The 14,385-nt window shown below is 40.2% G+C and overlaps 1 protein-coding gene across 3 annotated transcripts in view; it reads right to left on the bottom strand.

Moving 5' to 3' along the window:
• The window catches only part of pdlim5b (PDZ and LIM domain 5b), a 45,549-nt gene that overhangs the window by 7,889 nt on the left and 23,275 nt on the right, over positions 1 to 14,385 (bottom strand). For all 3 annotated transcript variants that reach the window (XM_074690888.1, XM_074690886.1, XM_074690887.1), the window contains exons 4-7: positions 7,156 to 7,189; positions 6,333 to 6,853; positions 2,197 to 2,351; positions 1,468 to 1,495 (exon numbers count right to left, since the gene is read on the bottom strand). In XM_074690888.1, coding sequence (XP_074546989.1) covers positions 1,468 to 1,495; positions 2,197 to 2,351; positions 6,333 to 6,853; positions 7,156 to 7,189 — 738 coding nt within the window. The remainder of the gene's footprint in view (positions 1 to 1,467; positions 1,496 to 2,196; positions 2,352 to 6,332; positions 6,854 to 7,155; positions 7,190 to 14,385) is intronic.

Raw genomic sequence — 14,385 nt, 5'->3', positions numbered from 1 at the left:
CCAGAGCATAGCTAAACAGAAAGGATTCTTATCAGATTGAATTCGTTTTGTTTCATCACTAGAAAAAGTACACTGCAGTAATTTCTCCGCCCTCTTCTCTCCTTGCATGATTAATTAGCTTCAAATCATAAACCTTCATTTTCTGGAAACACAAGAAAGAGCAAGAGTAGGAAATAAGAGACAGCAGAAAGGAAAAGGAAATAGTTTATTGAAGTAAAACAAACAAATGCTGGCAAATCAAACCACTCTGAGTGAGTGAGAAAACAGAGGAAATGACACAAACATGCTCAGAAAGACAAAGTATAAGGTGAGGGGGAAAAAAGAAGAAACACTGCACTATAGCATGTGAAGATTTCCAAATAAACCATATTGATTTGCATGCATTAACATTTTTAAATGTAACAATCTATATGTAGGCATTCATACGTACCATCAGACATTTTATACAACAGGAGAAGTTGGCTTTGGTTGGTGTGTATATACGAGTGTAATCATAATGTTTCTTTTTTTTGTAGTGTGCTAAAGTTAATCTAAGTCTTGTATTGGTCGAAACAAAATAAATAAGTTACAAAAAAGACAAAAGAAACTGTGCTGACTACACATTTAGCAACCGTGCTGAGACATCGTGATGCCAATCTCTCAGCTTGTTGTACTGTTGTCCTATCACCTCTGGGTCCAGCTTGTTCGCTCTGATTTCACCATAAAACCAGGATTAAATGAAGGAATGAAGGAAAAGGGAGAAAAGGAGAAAGAAGAGAGTTTAAAGGTTAAGAATGTTGAGGAAAAGTTAACACAAGAGGAAGCACATGAACAGATAAGAAGAAAGAAAAAAGAAAAAGCAGTGTTGGTGTTTAAAACAACTCAGACTCTCTTTCTGCAGATGTGGATTGAGTTATAATGCGATACAGCTGTTTAATATCCCTCCCTTCTTTAGGACGCAGAAACAAGATCTCACTAACATGAGGAGGGCAGGAATCCCCTTCTGGCTGCGCCGCCATTACCCACAATACCACTTAATTACCCACAGTTTCCAGTGAGTGACATGCTGATTGGTCGGAGCTGTGGTGCGGAGGAGGGCAGGCTGTGTTTACTGCAGATTAAACCGATTTAAGACTGAGTGCAGTCGTAGAAATCACGGTCTATGTTAAGTCTTCCTTCAACCGTCTCAGTTTTAAGTTCTCGGTGTGCGGTTTTTATGTATTAAGCCTTTAATTAAGCATGATACTGTGGGAGCATATGATCAGGAAACTGCGGTTTAACCCTGGATTAGAGGCTCCCTGACATGCTTCTATGACAGCTTTGAAGGCCAATTCTGTAACTGATTAAGAAATTACAGCGACAGTGAAAACACTACTGATATAACCTGTAGTTTTTCTCTCACACATGAGACAAACTTCCAGAATGAGACAGATTGAAAACTCATACACATACCAGATTTGATTGAATCAGAAACCAAAGATTACTTACTTCTTTCCACTGTTTTCTGGTACTTGCTCTTAAAAAAAAAACACACACAAAGGGAAACAAAATGTTAAAATAAATTCTTCTTTCACTCGTCTTTCAGCAGATTAATCCTGTCAAAGAAGGCTACATGACTGCCATCCCCTCAAGCCAGACCCTGATGGGACTTCCTGGACTCATCCCGCCCCGATTGTTTCCAGCTGCAGAAACATCGGATTCATATCAAATGTTCAAATCTCGTCAAATATTTTCCACACCACTCTGGAAACATTATTGGGTAAAAGGAGAAAGAAGGATGAAAGACGAATGTCTCATCTTACTTCATTTTAATAAGTGAATAACTGTAAATGTCATTTTATATCAGTTAAAGGGATCCTCACGCACACATAAACACACGCACTTAGAGAAATCCCTTTAAATGGAAGGAGGCCTAAAGCCGCAGCCTGCTCGTATAACCATCAGTGTCACTTAAAGTCAGTAAAGTAATATAAAAACACATTAAATCAAACACCGATGGAGTTTTTCAAACACAGAGGCTTTTATGACTGTTATCGTTCTTTTATAAAAAAATTACAAAAAGGAAACAGCTCCAAAATCAAAGATAATTGATGCCAATAAAACTCTAAAGTTGGTATCCCTATCCAAAAACAACCCTTAAAGTTCTGACCATTTTCATCCCCCTCAAAATAAGTCTATTTCTCCAGAGCTAGAGGTCTTTATGGTGGAGTAACTCACCATTCTCAGTGCCAGTGAGCTGGGCCAGGATACGGAAGGAGCGGGACTGGCAGGTGCCAGTTCTCGGATGCCAGTCCTCTGTGTCCTCAATCAGACGTTTCTTACTGGAGTCGCTGAGCGGGGACGCGTGATTCTCGGGCTCATCAATCAGTTTCCTGAGGACAGATTGGAGGATGTGGTTACTCACATGGAAAGCATCTGTGTTTCAAGTATTCAGGAAATCACTTCTGCAACGAATAACTTGAACAACCATCACGTTGTTAGATCTCAAAGTTAAGAACGACAAAAACCTCTAAAACAACCAACACACAGGATTCACATACAGAGGTGATGTAGTGCTAGAGTCCAGAATAAAGACTGTGTTATTATTTTTATATTTTTAAACTTGGCTCATGAAGTAAAGATATTTGAGTTTGGTAGATTATCTTTTTGTTGTAACAATGCTTCTTGGCCATAAATCTTATACTTTTGGAAAGCTATTCCCCTTTTTAATGGAGCAACATTTGTAAGGAACATGATTTTGTGGGACGAGCAGCAGAGATGAGTCTCCTTCACTTTGGAGATGGTACCAGGACTCATCTGTATGACTCACCACCAGCCTGAAGTTGCCCCATCCAGATGAGTCAGACATGGCGTGTAGATTCTTGGAGCAGACTCCTATTGACTACTGAAGCAGGGCCCATGATCACTGATTGGGCTGAAAATAAGAATCAAGAGCAGAATAAGCTGTTCTGCATTTTTTATATGGGCACAACCCACCCAGCTCTGCTGCACATCCCTCAAATGCATGTTCCTTACAAAATATATTTAAAAGAGAAATAAACAGACGTTACAATGTTATTAGAGGCATCTGCACAGATTTTAATTAAACTGTGTTCACCTTGTGCATTGGGGGTGTGTTTTGGTGGGTTGAAGGTGGAAGGTTGTACACTTAAGGGTGAGTTTATGTGGGTTTATCAGGTTACTTTTGATTTTTTTTTTGTTTGTTTTCTTTTCTTTTCTTTTGTCAAGCACTTTGTGTTATAAACAAGATTTGATTTATTGATAGTTAAAAAAAAAAACAAAACAAAAAAAACAACCAAACAGATTTCTGTACTTTTTTCTGGGCTTAAGTTTGTAAGACACTGATTACATACTCAGTTTCAAAGTATGGGCTGGTATGTGTATATTCCTGCATGCTCGCTCACATGCCATCTTGTTTAGCAACAGGATGCCTTCAAAAGATGCCATGAAATGTGCATTCAGTGTATTAGACTGTCTTTTGTGTCAAACATACTAAATAAACTCACGTGAGACAATAACCACTGAGTCGTTTTTGTTAAATAAAGACCTTTCGTGATTCGCAATTAGTCCTGTTTATTAAAAGTGTGGCTTGTATAAACGTGTTTCAAAGTGATACCTCGCTGGTTATATGTTACACAATTACCTCCTAGGTCTAGCTGGAGGAGTTCTGCAGTCAGAGCATCAGAAGACAGAAAAAGAAGACAAAGAAAAGCAAGAGATAAAAAAAAAGTTCTAACTTTTCAGAATGATACAGCAGATACTGCATTGGAAAAACATTATACTGTTCCCATACTTACTTTGGACTTCTCTGAGGCTCACTATTTCAAAAAGAAACCAGAGCAGAAGTCATCTTAAAACTTAAAGTGATCTCCTTAAATGTCTTAATGAAGTCAATAAATGGTGGTAGCAAGGTGTAAAGTTGATTTAAGTGATGAAATGAAACATAAAAACTGTGTTCACAGCAGAAAGGGTTTGGGAGATTAAAGTGACAGTTACCTCAAGTGACCACAAGGTGGAAGTAGTGTGCTTCTGAATAAAGAATCTGCTTTTTCCTGGAATAACTTGATGCCACTCTAGAGGTAATAACATTTATATGAGGTTTTTACATGCTTCGTGAAGTTTAAGGACTGTTCATAAGTTAGTTTCATAACAAAAATCTAAGTGTATGCACTAATCCTGTGGATGATTGTGTCTCTGCATGTGTGTGTGAGTGTCAGGTGAGTGGAGATGAAGGATGAAAGACAGGCTGTTCTCAGCTGACAGAATAAACTCAGCACTGATTTTTCCTGCTTTGAGTAAACATCCTGACAACAGCAGCAGGTGAAGCAGTAAAGACATGGAGCAGGGACAGACTGAGCAGATTGGCTAACAGGCCAGGTTGATCTACATGTAAACACAGTAAAAAAATGAGTGAGCTGTGTGATCTGACCCCCAGTGGGTGTCCTGCGGAGCCTCAGAGATGGGATTATTTACGGTTGAAATGAGCATGTACAGCGAGCGGATGAGCACGACTGTGAGGTTTGTGAGTGGTTAGCTCAAAGAGGTGCACGCATGCCTTTGGTAATCATAAACCAGGGGGATGTGAAGGCTGTAATCACATTCCACAGAGTTAGAAAGCTACTGTGGCACATATATTATCATTCACAGCACTAACTTGGTGTCTGTGTCTCCTTCCTCCTGTGGGCAAAGAAAGGAGTGAATGGAAAAAGGTTGAAGCCAAGGAAGAGGATGAAAAGAGCAGTTTGAGATACAGGAAGTGAGCATAAACACATGAAAGGCCCTTCTGAGAGAATGTAGAATGAGGAAACCACTAAGGCTTACACAAACCATGCAGGTCAGAATGAAAAACGCACATGCTGCAACAAATTCACCTCCAAGCTGGCAGTCCAAGATTTTCGGTGGTAAAAAGTGTGAAAAGATAGCACAGTATTAGACCTCTGTTGTGTATGAAAAAAGGAAAAGTAATACAATAAAAAAACAAATTAATAGAAGCTTTAAATCTGAAACAGCTACAGTACTTCTCTCTGACCTATTTTTCAGGTGATCGAGACTAAAACATAGATGTCAAATCACTTAAACCTGTCTCTGTAACCCAACCTCAAAGCCAAATCCCTGCTGATGAAGCTCAGGCTAGCCAAAGTTATCTCCGTCCTTGGTCCCAACAAGCGCAGACCTGCCAGGATTCTGGCTAATTAGAAACAAGTGCTAACCCAGTGGTGCCTGTTGGGCAGACTGTGTGTTTGGCAGAGCTGCAAAGCCCACTTTTGATTACAGATAGGCAGGCAGTAGCATCATTTACTGTGTTGTCTAGACTCCGTTCCCTCTCCAGTTGCCCTGTAGAAGATTTGAACAAGATGTGCCGCATGCCTGGGATTTTCTTTGAGTGCAGCTGTGTGAAAACAAGGGTGATGGGCTGTTTCAATGTTGGCTTTTTAAATTAGACACATATTCTGGGCTGAAAAGGACATAAGGAGATACACACAAAACATTTTGTTTACTGTATGACCACATTTCAGGTGTTATCTGTGAACCACAACTCCTCCTGGACCTGCAGACTGACCAGAGAGTGTAAGATACACCATACACAGCTCATTGTTGAGTGATTGGACTGGACATGAGGCACTCCATCAGTGCTGATATACACTGCATTTTGACCAGAGGGTCTAAATGTAGTTCTAGGGTTGTAAATTTACCCCTGAAAACAGCCCCACCTGTGGCGTAGTACTTTTCAGAGGACCAGTTTCTGATTGGTGGATCACACATGCACTGTTGTTATTCCCACTATAGTCCCGTTGCCACCAAGTTTGGTTCGTTTCAGCACGGCTTGCATTTTACGGCGTTTCCACTGACTAATACTGGGACAGACCCTGAAATATCCGAGATGAGCCGTCCCACTTTTTGGCACCCTTCTGTAGGGGTGCCAGACTAACCCGATCTCGGAAGGTGGAGCCACAACACTGCAGACCATTAATTGGTTGAAAGAATCATTACTTACCATGCAAGTGTTTTGTTGAATAGCCTTCATTGTTGTTTTACTGCCCTCTACTGGTCTGGCGGTATATTGCAATTACCTTTTTCCTTACCCCCGTACATCACTGGCCTGATTTGTGTAATCTACCTGGGTCTTTGGCTCTTGACAAACAACTGGCAACACAGAAACTATGTCATTCTTGGAACTAAAAGTTTTGGAACCTTCTTGATCTACTGCACTAATATTTCATACTTATACAAAACCTGATGATGATGGTGATTTGCGCACTGCAGGCTTTGGGTCAATAAAGAAACCACGTGAGAGAAAGCATCTGGTACGTCAGATTTATAGACACGACCTGTGTTTGATGACTTGTACTTACCCATTGAAGTGCTCCGACAGACCCTGGCTTTCCAAAAGACCTCGTCTCTGTCCCATAGCCACCTCACAGGCATTGGACGAGGAGTACAGGTTGATGGGCGTGTTATAGACAGAGGACTGTGGGACATTAGGATTGGAGGAGGGGGCTGTCACTCTCGCTGGAGAGGAGGAGTTAGATGAGGAGGAAGAGGAGTAAGGGGAAGCGAAGGGAGAGCGACCAGAGCTGGGCTTTGGGACTGAGCTGGCTGGAGTTGAGTCCACAGGTGCTGGGCTCGACTTCAGCGGGAATGGAGGCTGTGGTTGAGAAGGGGCAGCTGGCGTGAAAGCGGATGATGCAGAGGGGATGGTTGCTACTTTAGGGGCGTCTGGGGTGGAGGAGCCCGTGAGGACACCGCCACCGGCGCCAAAAGGCCGGGCAGTTTTGTTGTAAGCAGGACTGGGCTGACTGACTGGCTTGGTGTATGCGGTGTTTGAGGCAGGGTGAGTGATGGGGACGGGCTTTATGATTTCCTGAGGTTCATCCTGGATTAAAGGTGGAAACACACAACATGCACACACAACAAATCTATGATCAAAGTCATGCATTACCAAAAAGACAAAGCACTGCAAAAAATCACACTGAATAAAAAGTCATGCCTGTGTCACACAAGTTAAAGGTGTACAATTTCCTGTGTCTGCATGCTTAGCCAATGTGGGCTCTGACATAATCTCAGAAGGGCGCCATAAGCTTGTTTGCTCAAAATAAAGTGGTGTAAGAATTTTATAAAAGAAGAAATTAAAGTCAACTAAAGAACTTTATTTTCTTATTAGGTTTTGCATCTTACCTTGGGCACTCCATTTTTGGGGGCACTTGAGGGTCTGTAAGACAGAAAGCAAAGTATGAAATCTATGCAAACTCACACCATCATAGCTTTGCATTTGTTCTTTAATGTATTCATTTTGTAGAGGGTTGGATTGCATGTCAATGAAATTTCTTCTTTAAAGAGTTTTATTATCTTTAATGGCTTAATCAAGGTAAACATATCTGAGATATTTCAGGCAATTCATTTCACCAACAAAGATATATTTCTCAACCTGGACAACCTTTATATCAGCAAGTGAATTCATTCCTTTTTCTGATTCTGATTTTGTTTCTGCTTTTATTTTTTGTTTTGTTTTGTCTAAGGAGATGGGCTTTTATGACAGGAGCGGACAAAATGGGGTGCGAGAAGCACGTGCTCATACACAAATGAGAAGGCAGTTACAGACGAGATGACGGTCTAAGAATTTAAGTTTTGTGATCGAGTGAAAAGCATTTATTCACCCTTTCTATCTAGAATAATCTTATCTACTTCTTTTACTAATATTTAAGAATTCAAAAAGGGTTATACTCCTCTTTATGAAGCTTAAACATTAAAAAAGTAAATCCTTATGGGGAGGGGTTGCCACCACCTGATCCACCTCAAATATGTGGTAAATGAAGGAATCCCCATTTATAAATTAACTCCTGAAATAAAAAAAAAACAATGGACAACGTATTCGCTAAAGTACATTAATGGCTTATAATAACACAAGATAGCTTACTTTCCAAAAAATATATATATTTAAAAAATCCCATAGACTGTGCTGGATTTCATATTTCTATCAAAGTTCGAGCTGTGGAACATTAATTGCAAACTTGACCGGGCTGACTGGAAAGAAAAGGCGCTCAGAAAAGCAGGAAATATTTAGCGTTGTTTGCTTTGGAAAACTGTTAAAATAATTCTGTGTCAATTCTTGTCAAAGTGCTAAGATGTAAAACCTCCCGCTGTATGTGAACACTCCAGAGTGTTGATTTCTGAAGTCGTATTCCTGATTTACACTCATGATGAAAGCAGCTGCCTCAGTTTTATCACCTTTGGGAGAGTGGGGTGGTCTGTTTGTCTGTTTTGTTTTTTTTAGATGTCTTGGATAGACACTTTAAAAAACTCTTTAATGTTTTCTTCCATTGAGCATGAGATGGTAATTTTGCTTTCAAGCTAAGTGTTGACACACAAATTATGACAGATTCTGTTGTTTGCAGCGTGTCCTATATTTAGTCAGACAATACGTCCCTGATCCCTCATTAGAAAAAATAACAACAACAAAAAGACCAGACAGTGAGTCAGCAGGGCTGGTTCTGGACCAGGAGCTCCGGTATGTCCCGCTGGGGTCCTTCTTTTCTCTGGCATGTTAGGAAAACAATCAACAAGCCCTGGTGTACTTCCTCCCAGACTGAGCCTGGCACACAGTTTGTAAAAAGCCACACCCTCCAGCCAGATGTTGATCCGTGCCCATACTTCCATCTACACTTTTCCACCTAGCAGCTAATATAGACTGTGCTTATTTTCCACTGTGCTTGTAATATTGGACATGCTTATGGAGAGGCAGCGTGATGTGCCAGGAAAAACAGTCAAAGGTCTAAAGATCAAACAGCACATTCCCTAACAAACAGGACCCGTCTACAATGAAACAGTGTGTGTCTGCCATCAGTGGCCCAGTTCTGGGTGGATTCACTCTCTATCTGTCTTTTCTCAGAGCAGACTGAACAAACACTTGCTGGGGTGGTCCTGCTAACATCTGCTCAGCTCAGCCCCTCTGTGCTGTCCTCCTCCCTGCTGGGCTGGACCTACTTTTTACTCTGCTGTGACAAAGAGACAAACGCTGGGAGAGCAGACAACACGTGTGTGGGCCCACACACTTGAAATCCTGTTGTGGTGTCCAACTGTAAATGCACAAGGGTGAACTCAGTTCCTGGACTGTATTATAACCCCAAATGGCCTGTCATGTTGAAGGTGAAGGAGTTTGCCTCAATGTTAGGAGTCTGAATGCATTTCAAGAGTAAAAATAGTTAAGTTAATGATTGATTCCCAAAGAAGTGGTCCAGGAGGGTAACGGAACATCTGAAAAGAATGTGTTTTCATCCATTATCGTGAAAATATTATATATAGAGCTGAAATTTGATGTTAAACCATGCAAACAGTAACCATTTGATCTGTTTATTACATTTCTTTGTCACCACAAGACCCCAGGAGGTGACTAAACCAGGATAATGACTTTATCCTGGCAGCAGATTGATTAAGAAAACAGCAACATATACACGTAAAAAGTATAATTTTCTGCAGCTTTTAGAAACAATCTATTTTGGAGCTGATAATCTCCTTTTAAAGTGTGGATTACGAGCTAGGAGTGAGACTTTTTCCAATATCACTTTAAAAGTCCTCACAGCCCCTTTAAGCCTGGTTTATACCTTTGTATGAATTGACACAATAGGTCTGTGTAGCCTGAGTACTTACCCATGTAAACAATGTACACCTCCTCAAAATGGTTATTATGCATCGAAACAACTTGGACAGCAAGCCCTGTCTTTGGTCCACTGAGCGGGATCATGTTTCCTATAGATTCAACATTTTCAGAATCACTGTACATCAGCCATACATTTCACCTCCTGCAATGTCTCTTCTCTATTCCTCCAAGGGTTAGCTCCTGTTTAATAAAAGGCTACATGTATCAGCTACAATATAACATAACAGAGTCAGAATCAATGTGTAAAAGTTAGCAGAGACACAGTGGGACAGGAAACAGACTCTTTGACGATCATACAGAAGACACTACCCTGTATTGCCGTTATGAGGTGCCTTTGTCAGTATCTGCGCCATAGAGTTGATGCAGAAGTGTCAACCAGGCATCACTCTTCAGTTTATAGTGAAACTATGACTCACCAGAAACAGATAGCTACAGCAATGTCGGGAACCAAGACATGACAGTGTTGGTTTTGGAATTTTGGAGACATGGCTGGAGGGTGTGTTTGGTCTGTTTTTGATCTAACCATCAAGCACTTCTCAAGTTGCTGACTGGACTGTTAACAATGGAAAAGGTAGCCTTGGCTCATCTTTGGTTAATCACTTTAAGGTACGACAGAGAAGCTGACTATTGCTCCTAAACACATGCATCACTGTCAGACTGAGCTCAACAGATTCTGCCTTAGTATTAAAAAAGTTTCCACATAGAGGAAGACCTTGACTACATATGTTACAGGTTAGGATGCAGTTTTTACAATTTTAAAAACATGTTTTACATTTGTACTATGAGCACATTCAGTAGCACGGGAAATGTTTCCCCTGTTAAAGATTCTGTTCTGGCTTCTTTCAGTCCAGAACACATTTCAGCTGGTTCCTCCTAATCTAATCAGGATGCATGTTTTATTACATTACTGATGCTGATATCAGCAGCTTCTATTTATGGACCAAACTGTGAGACTATAAACCCACCTCAAAGATAAAAAATGAAGTGCAGGATATCGTGAAAGAAATAATCTTGACAGCCTTAGGGAACAAGTCAGTAACAGAAAGAGTCTGAGAGTGTTTTTTGTCATCATAGACTCGTATGTGCACCCATTCTGTCACACACAGAAAATTAGAGAAGGAGGAGGTTAACCAGAGCAATAAGCCTGAGGGAAAAGCACACTGACGCATTTCCACCCTGTCTCTTTAAGAGCCAAGAGAAACAGTGCGGCGTATGGCATCTGACTGCATGATGGAGAGGCTGAAAGACACGGCTTTTTCACCGCACACACGTCTCACCAGCTTACAGACTTACACATGCATTTTTTAACACGGTGGGAAAACTGCAAAAACAAGCGAAGCCTTTAATTTACCCAGGATTGTTTTTTTTACTACACTTTTACAACACATGGAAGCACAGTTTCAACTTTAAAAGAAGAGAAATGAAAACTTTTTGGCCTTGAGCTGAAAAAGTTTTCATGTGAAACCATAACTCAAGGTAACAAGTCATAAAAACGGCTTAAAATATCATAATTATAAAAGTCATTTAAATGTGTGTATGTATGGCACTTTGTACTTTTGGTTCAAAGATGTATTATAAATAGAATATATCAATGTTATCAAAACGTGGTGAAGAGCTGAGTCCACTGGAAAAAAGTCGTGATTTTTGGCAAAAAGGCCATTATGAAGATAATACAGCACAACTATGCTGTTAATGGGACATTAACTTGGATGCAACACTGAAATGTTTGTTAATACGCACCAATCTCTTTTCATTAATAAAACAAAAAAATTAGACCTACTGCATTAAAACACAAAGTAAAGACTGAAAAAGACAAGTATGAGCTAAAACTATCCAAGCCAATAGTCACAGTTCTATAAAATACTGAAAAACAAACAGAGTTTTAAGTTTCAGATAAAAAGTTGCTAGAACGCAATGGCCAAAGTTTGGGGTGAAAATTCACAATCTAAATGAGTGATCAGTGGGAAAAAAGTCATAATAGTGCATGAAAGTCTTAATAATTGACCTCAAAAGTCAAAACTACACATTGAAAAGTCATAAGTCTAAAAATTAGAGAATAATGTGATTATTTAAAGAAAAAGAATAAAGTATTTAAATAGAGATAAAGAACCAAACCTGGAGGGATAAAAAAAAGTTACGAAGAGATTAATGTCATTGTTCTGAGAAAAAGTCAGAGCCGCAAAATAAAAAATGTCATAATTAAAAAAAAAAAAAAAAAAACTTTGTGAATAAAAAGTTATTGTAGTAAAAGTCAAGTTATCATTGTAAAGTCAAAACAAAAAGAGAAAAGTCAAAAAAGAATTAAATATCAATAAATGAACTACAAATGCTATAAAAATAAATGTGAAATAATGAGAGATTCTACTTTACCTCACAAGTACCACAGTTTATCTCAATACTGCCCATTTTACTCAATATTACAACTTTTCAAAGTTAAATTAGTAACTTTTAATCTCAGAATTTATTTCTAAATTAGACCCACTCATAATATACAGAAATTTTGGTCTACATTTTTGTCCCGGCCACCCCGCCAAATCTGTCACTGTTATATTCTACACATTTAGCTGAGGGCTGCACAGTGACGCAAGAATTAGCTCCACTGCAAGAAGGTCACCAGTGTGATTCCCAGTTCACCTGGCAGACCTTTCTATGTGGAGTTTGCATGTTCTCCCCATGAGTCTCCCCGTGCATGCTCTGGCATAGGTGTGAGTGCGTGAGATAGCCCTGTGATTGAACAGCAACTGGTCCAGAGTGTACCCTGCCTCTCGCCCTAAGACAGCTGGGACAGACTCCAGCCACCTGCGATCCTGAACAGGATAAGCAGATGGAAGGATGGCTAAGTAGTAGCTGACTTGGAGTTAATAGTGGTTATAAAAACATGTCAAAAGTTGAAATAAGCTGAAAGTAACACAAGTTACGATATTCCTTGTTCAATCTGATCTGACATCTCGTGTTGAACTCTCATGATAAATGATGAATCTCTGCTGGAGATCAGGAAAACGCAGATTGTTTTTACAGCTTTCTCACCTCGTGAAATTTTTACCAAAGCATCACAAAGAGAAAAAAACATTGGAAAGCAAAACAAAAACTTCCAACAGAGAGATTTGAAATGAGCTGGGATGGAAAACAACTTCTCTCTCTGTGTTTTCTATGCTGCTCAGTGGCAACACTCACAGCTTGCATCCATGCCCTTCTCTTTGACTCCCCCCTCATATTTCACACATAACGAGCATCTTAGAAGAGAGGATTTTGCACTTTTAAGAAGAGCTCACATGGATGAGGGTGGAGATTGAAAGCAGTGACAGAGCTAACAATAACAGTAACACGGCTGCTATTTCCAGAGCTTATTAACATTTAACTGGACAGCCTGTTGCTGCTGTCAGTTGCTTGGATACTTCACTAACATGGCTTTGGCGCGTGTCTTCTGTGTGTCCACGTGTCGAGTAAGAACTCTGTGCTCTTGTCCATATCAGCAGTCACATGCAGCTCAATAACGGAGGGCATTCATACCATTTGTGTCCTCCTGTTGTGCCCCTCCACTGAAACTCCCGTCATGTGTGCTCTTGTTGGAAAGGGAATTGTGGAAGAAAGATCGACCACAAAGCCAGACAAAAATATATTCAGTAGGGGGGTATATTGGAGATTTTCTTCTGGTCAGATCTCTGGACACAGAAACCACGATTAAATACATTGCAGCTTGAGTTAAACTGTCTTTTCACTGCAGGTCCAAGTTGTTAAAACAGGCTCCTATCCCTTATTTCTTCATTTCACCACTCACCACAGCTGGGTGAGGCAGCCAGGAGTCAGAGGGGCTGTGGGAGATATTGTATTGTCCTCTGCTTCACCTATTTATATACCGTGCATGAGAATATCTGTGCATTTAACCCCCAGCTGCCTAGCTTAGTGGAATAAAGCTTTAATAACAAGGCCAGGGGTACAAGACAAAAGTAACATCTGCATCAGATACTGTGGAGCTTCAGTGAGACAGTCAACAGGTAAGAAAAGCAGGCTCTATGAACTGACTAAGACTGTCCTGTGTTGTTTATCCTTTCTATCATGCAGCATTTCATTCCATACAACAGATTGTTTTAGCATATGCCAATAGTAGCACAAACACTAGTGGCTGATACAAATTCCTGCTTTGAAAAAAAGAGCTGTGGTTGAAATCGCAAAGCCAGCACTGGTGATTGTCTTTGAGGTTTTTGGAACCAGGTGCAGCCGGCCACAAACTTTGTGGAGAGCAGTTTCGTTGCTCTACGCTGCATATTTCATTGACAATAAATAAACATCAATTATCATACTTTCCTAAGGAGACTTCCCACGGACGGCTGGTGCAGCTGACTGTTTGCAGCTCGGCCCATTTCCATCGAGTAATAGTAGAACAAAAAGTACCCATAAAATTCACTCATTACTGCAGGTCATTCAGAACAACAGCGAAAACACATTAACAATGGATGATGAGAAGCAGCAGCTGGTAAAATCACTAACATACTGATACCAGCTCTTAAACTTAGGAATTTACAACAAACTAACTTCGGGAAAAAAAATCAGTATCTAAGTGTGTCAAACACATTTGTGCCATTATCACAGACTAATGAAATCAAACCTCATCTGACCCTCAACTGTCTCTTGATACCAGATGATTAACAGTCAGTTCTCCGTGACGTGCTGCATAAACATCAACAAACACTGCTGAAAATGTTCTCCATTAGGGGGCGATATGAGACAAATGTGTAAGGATTTTTTTAATC

Source organism: Halichoeres trimaculatus, unplaced genomic scaffold, assembly GCF_033239565.1.
Source record: "Halichoeres trimaculatus isolate MK-OKI-2021-1 unplaced genomic scaffold, fHalTri1.1 fHalTri1_scaffold_16, whole genome shotgun sequence".
Taxonomy (NCBI): Eukaryota; Metazoa; Chordata; class Actinopteri; order Labriformes; family Labridae; genus Halichoeres; species Halichoeres trimaculatus.
Note: the sequence above shows the minus strand (reverse complement) of the source record. Positions and strands in the feature narration are given on the sequence as shown.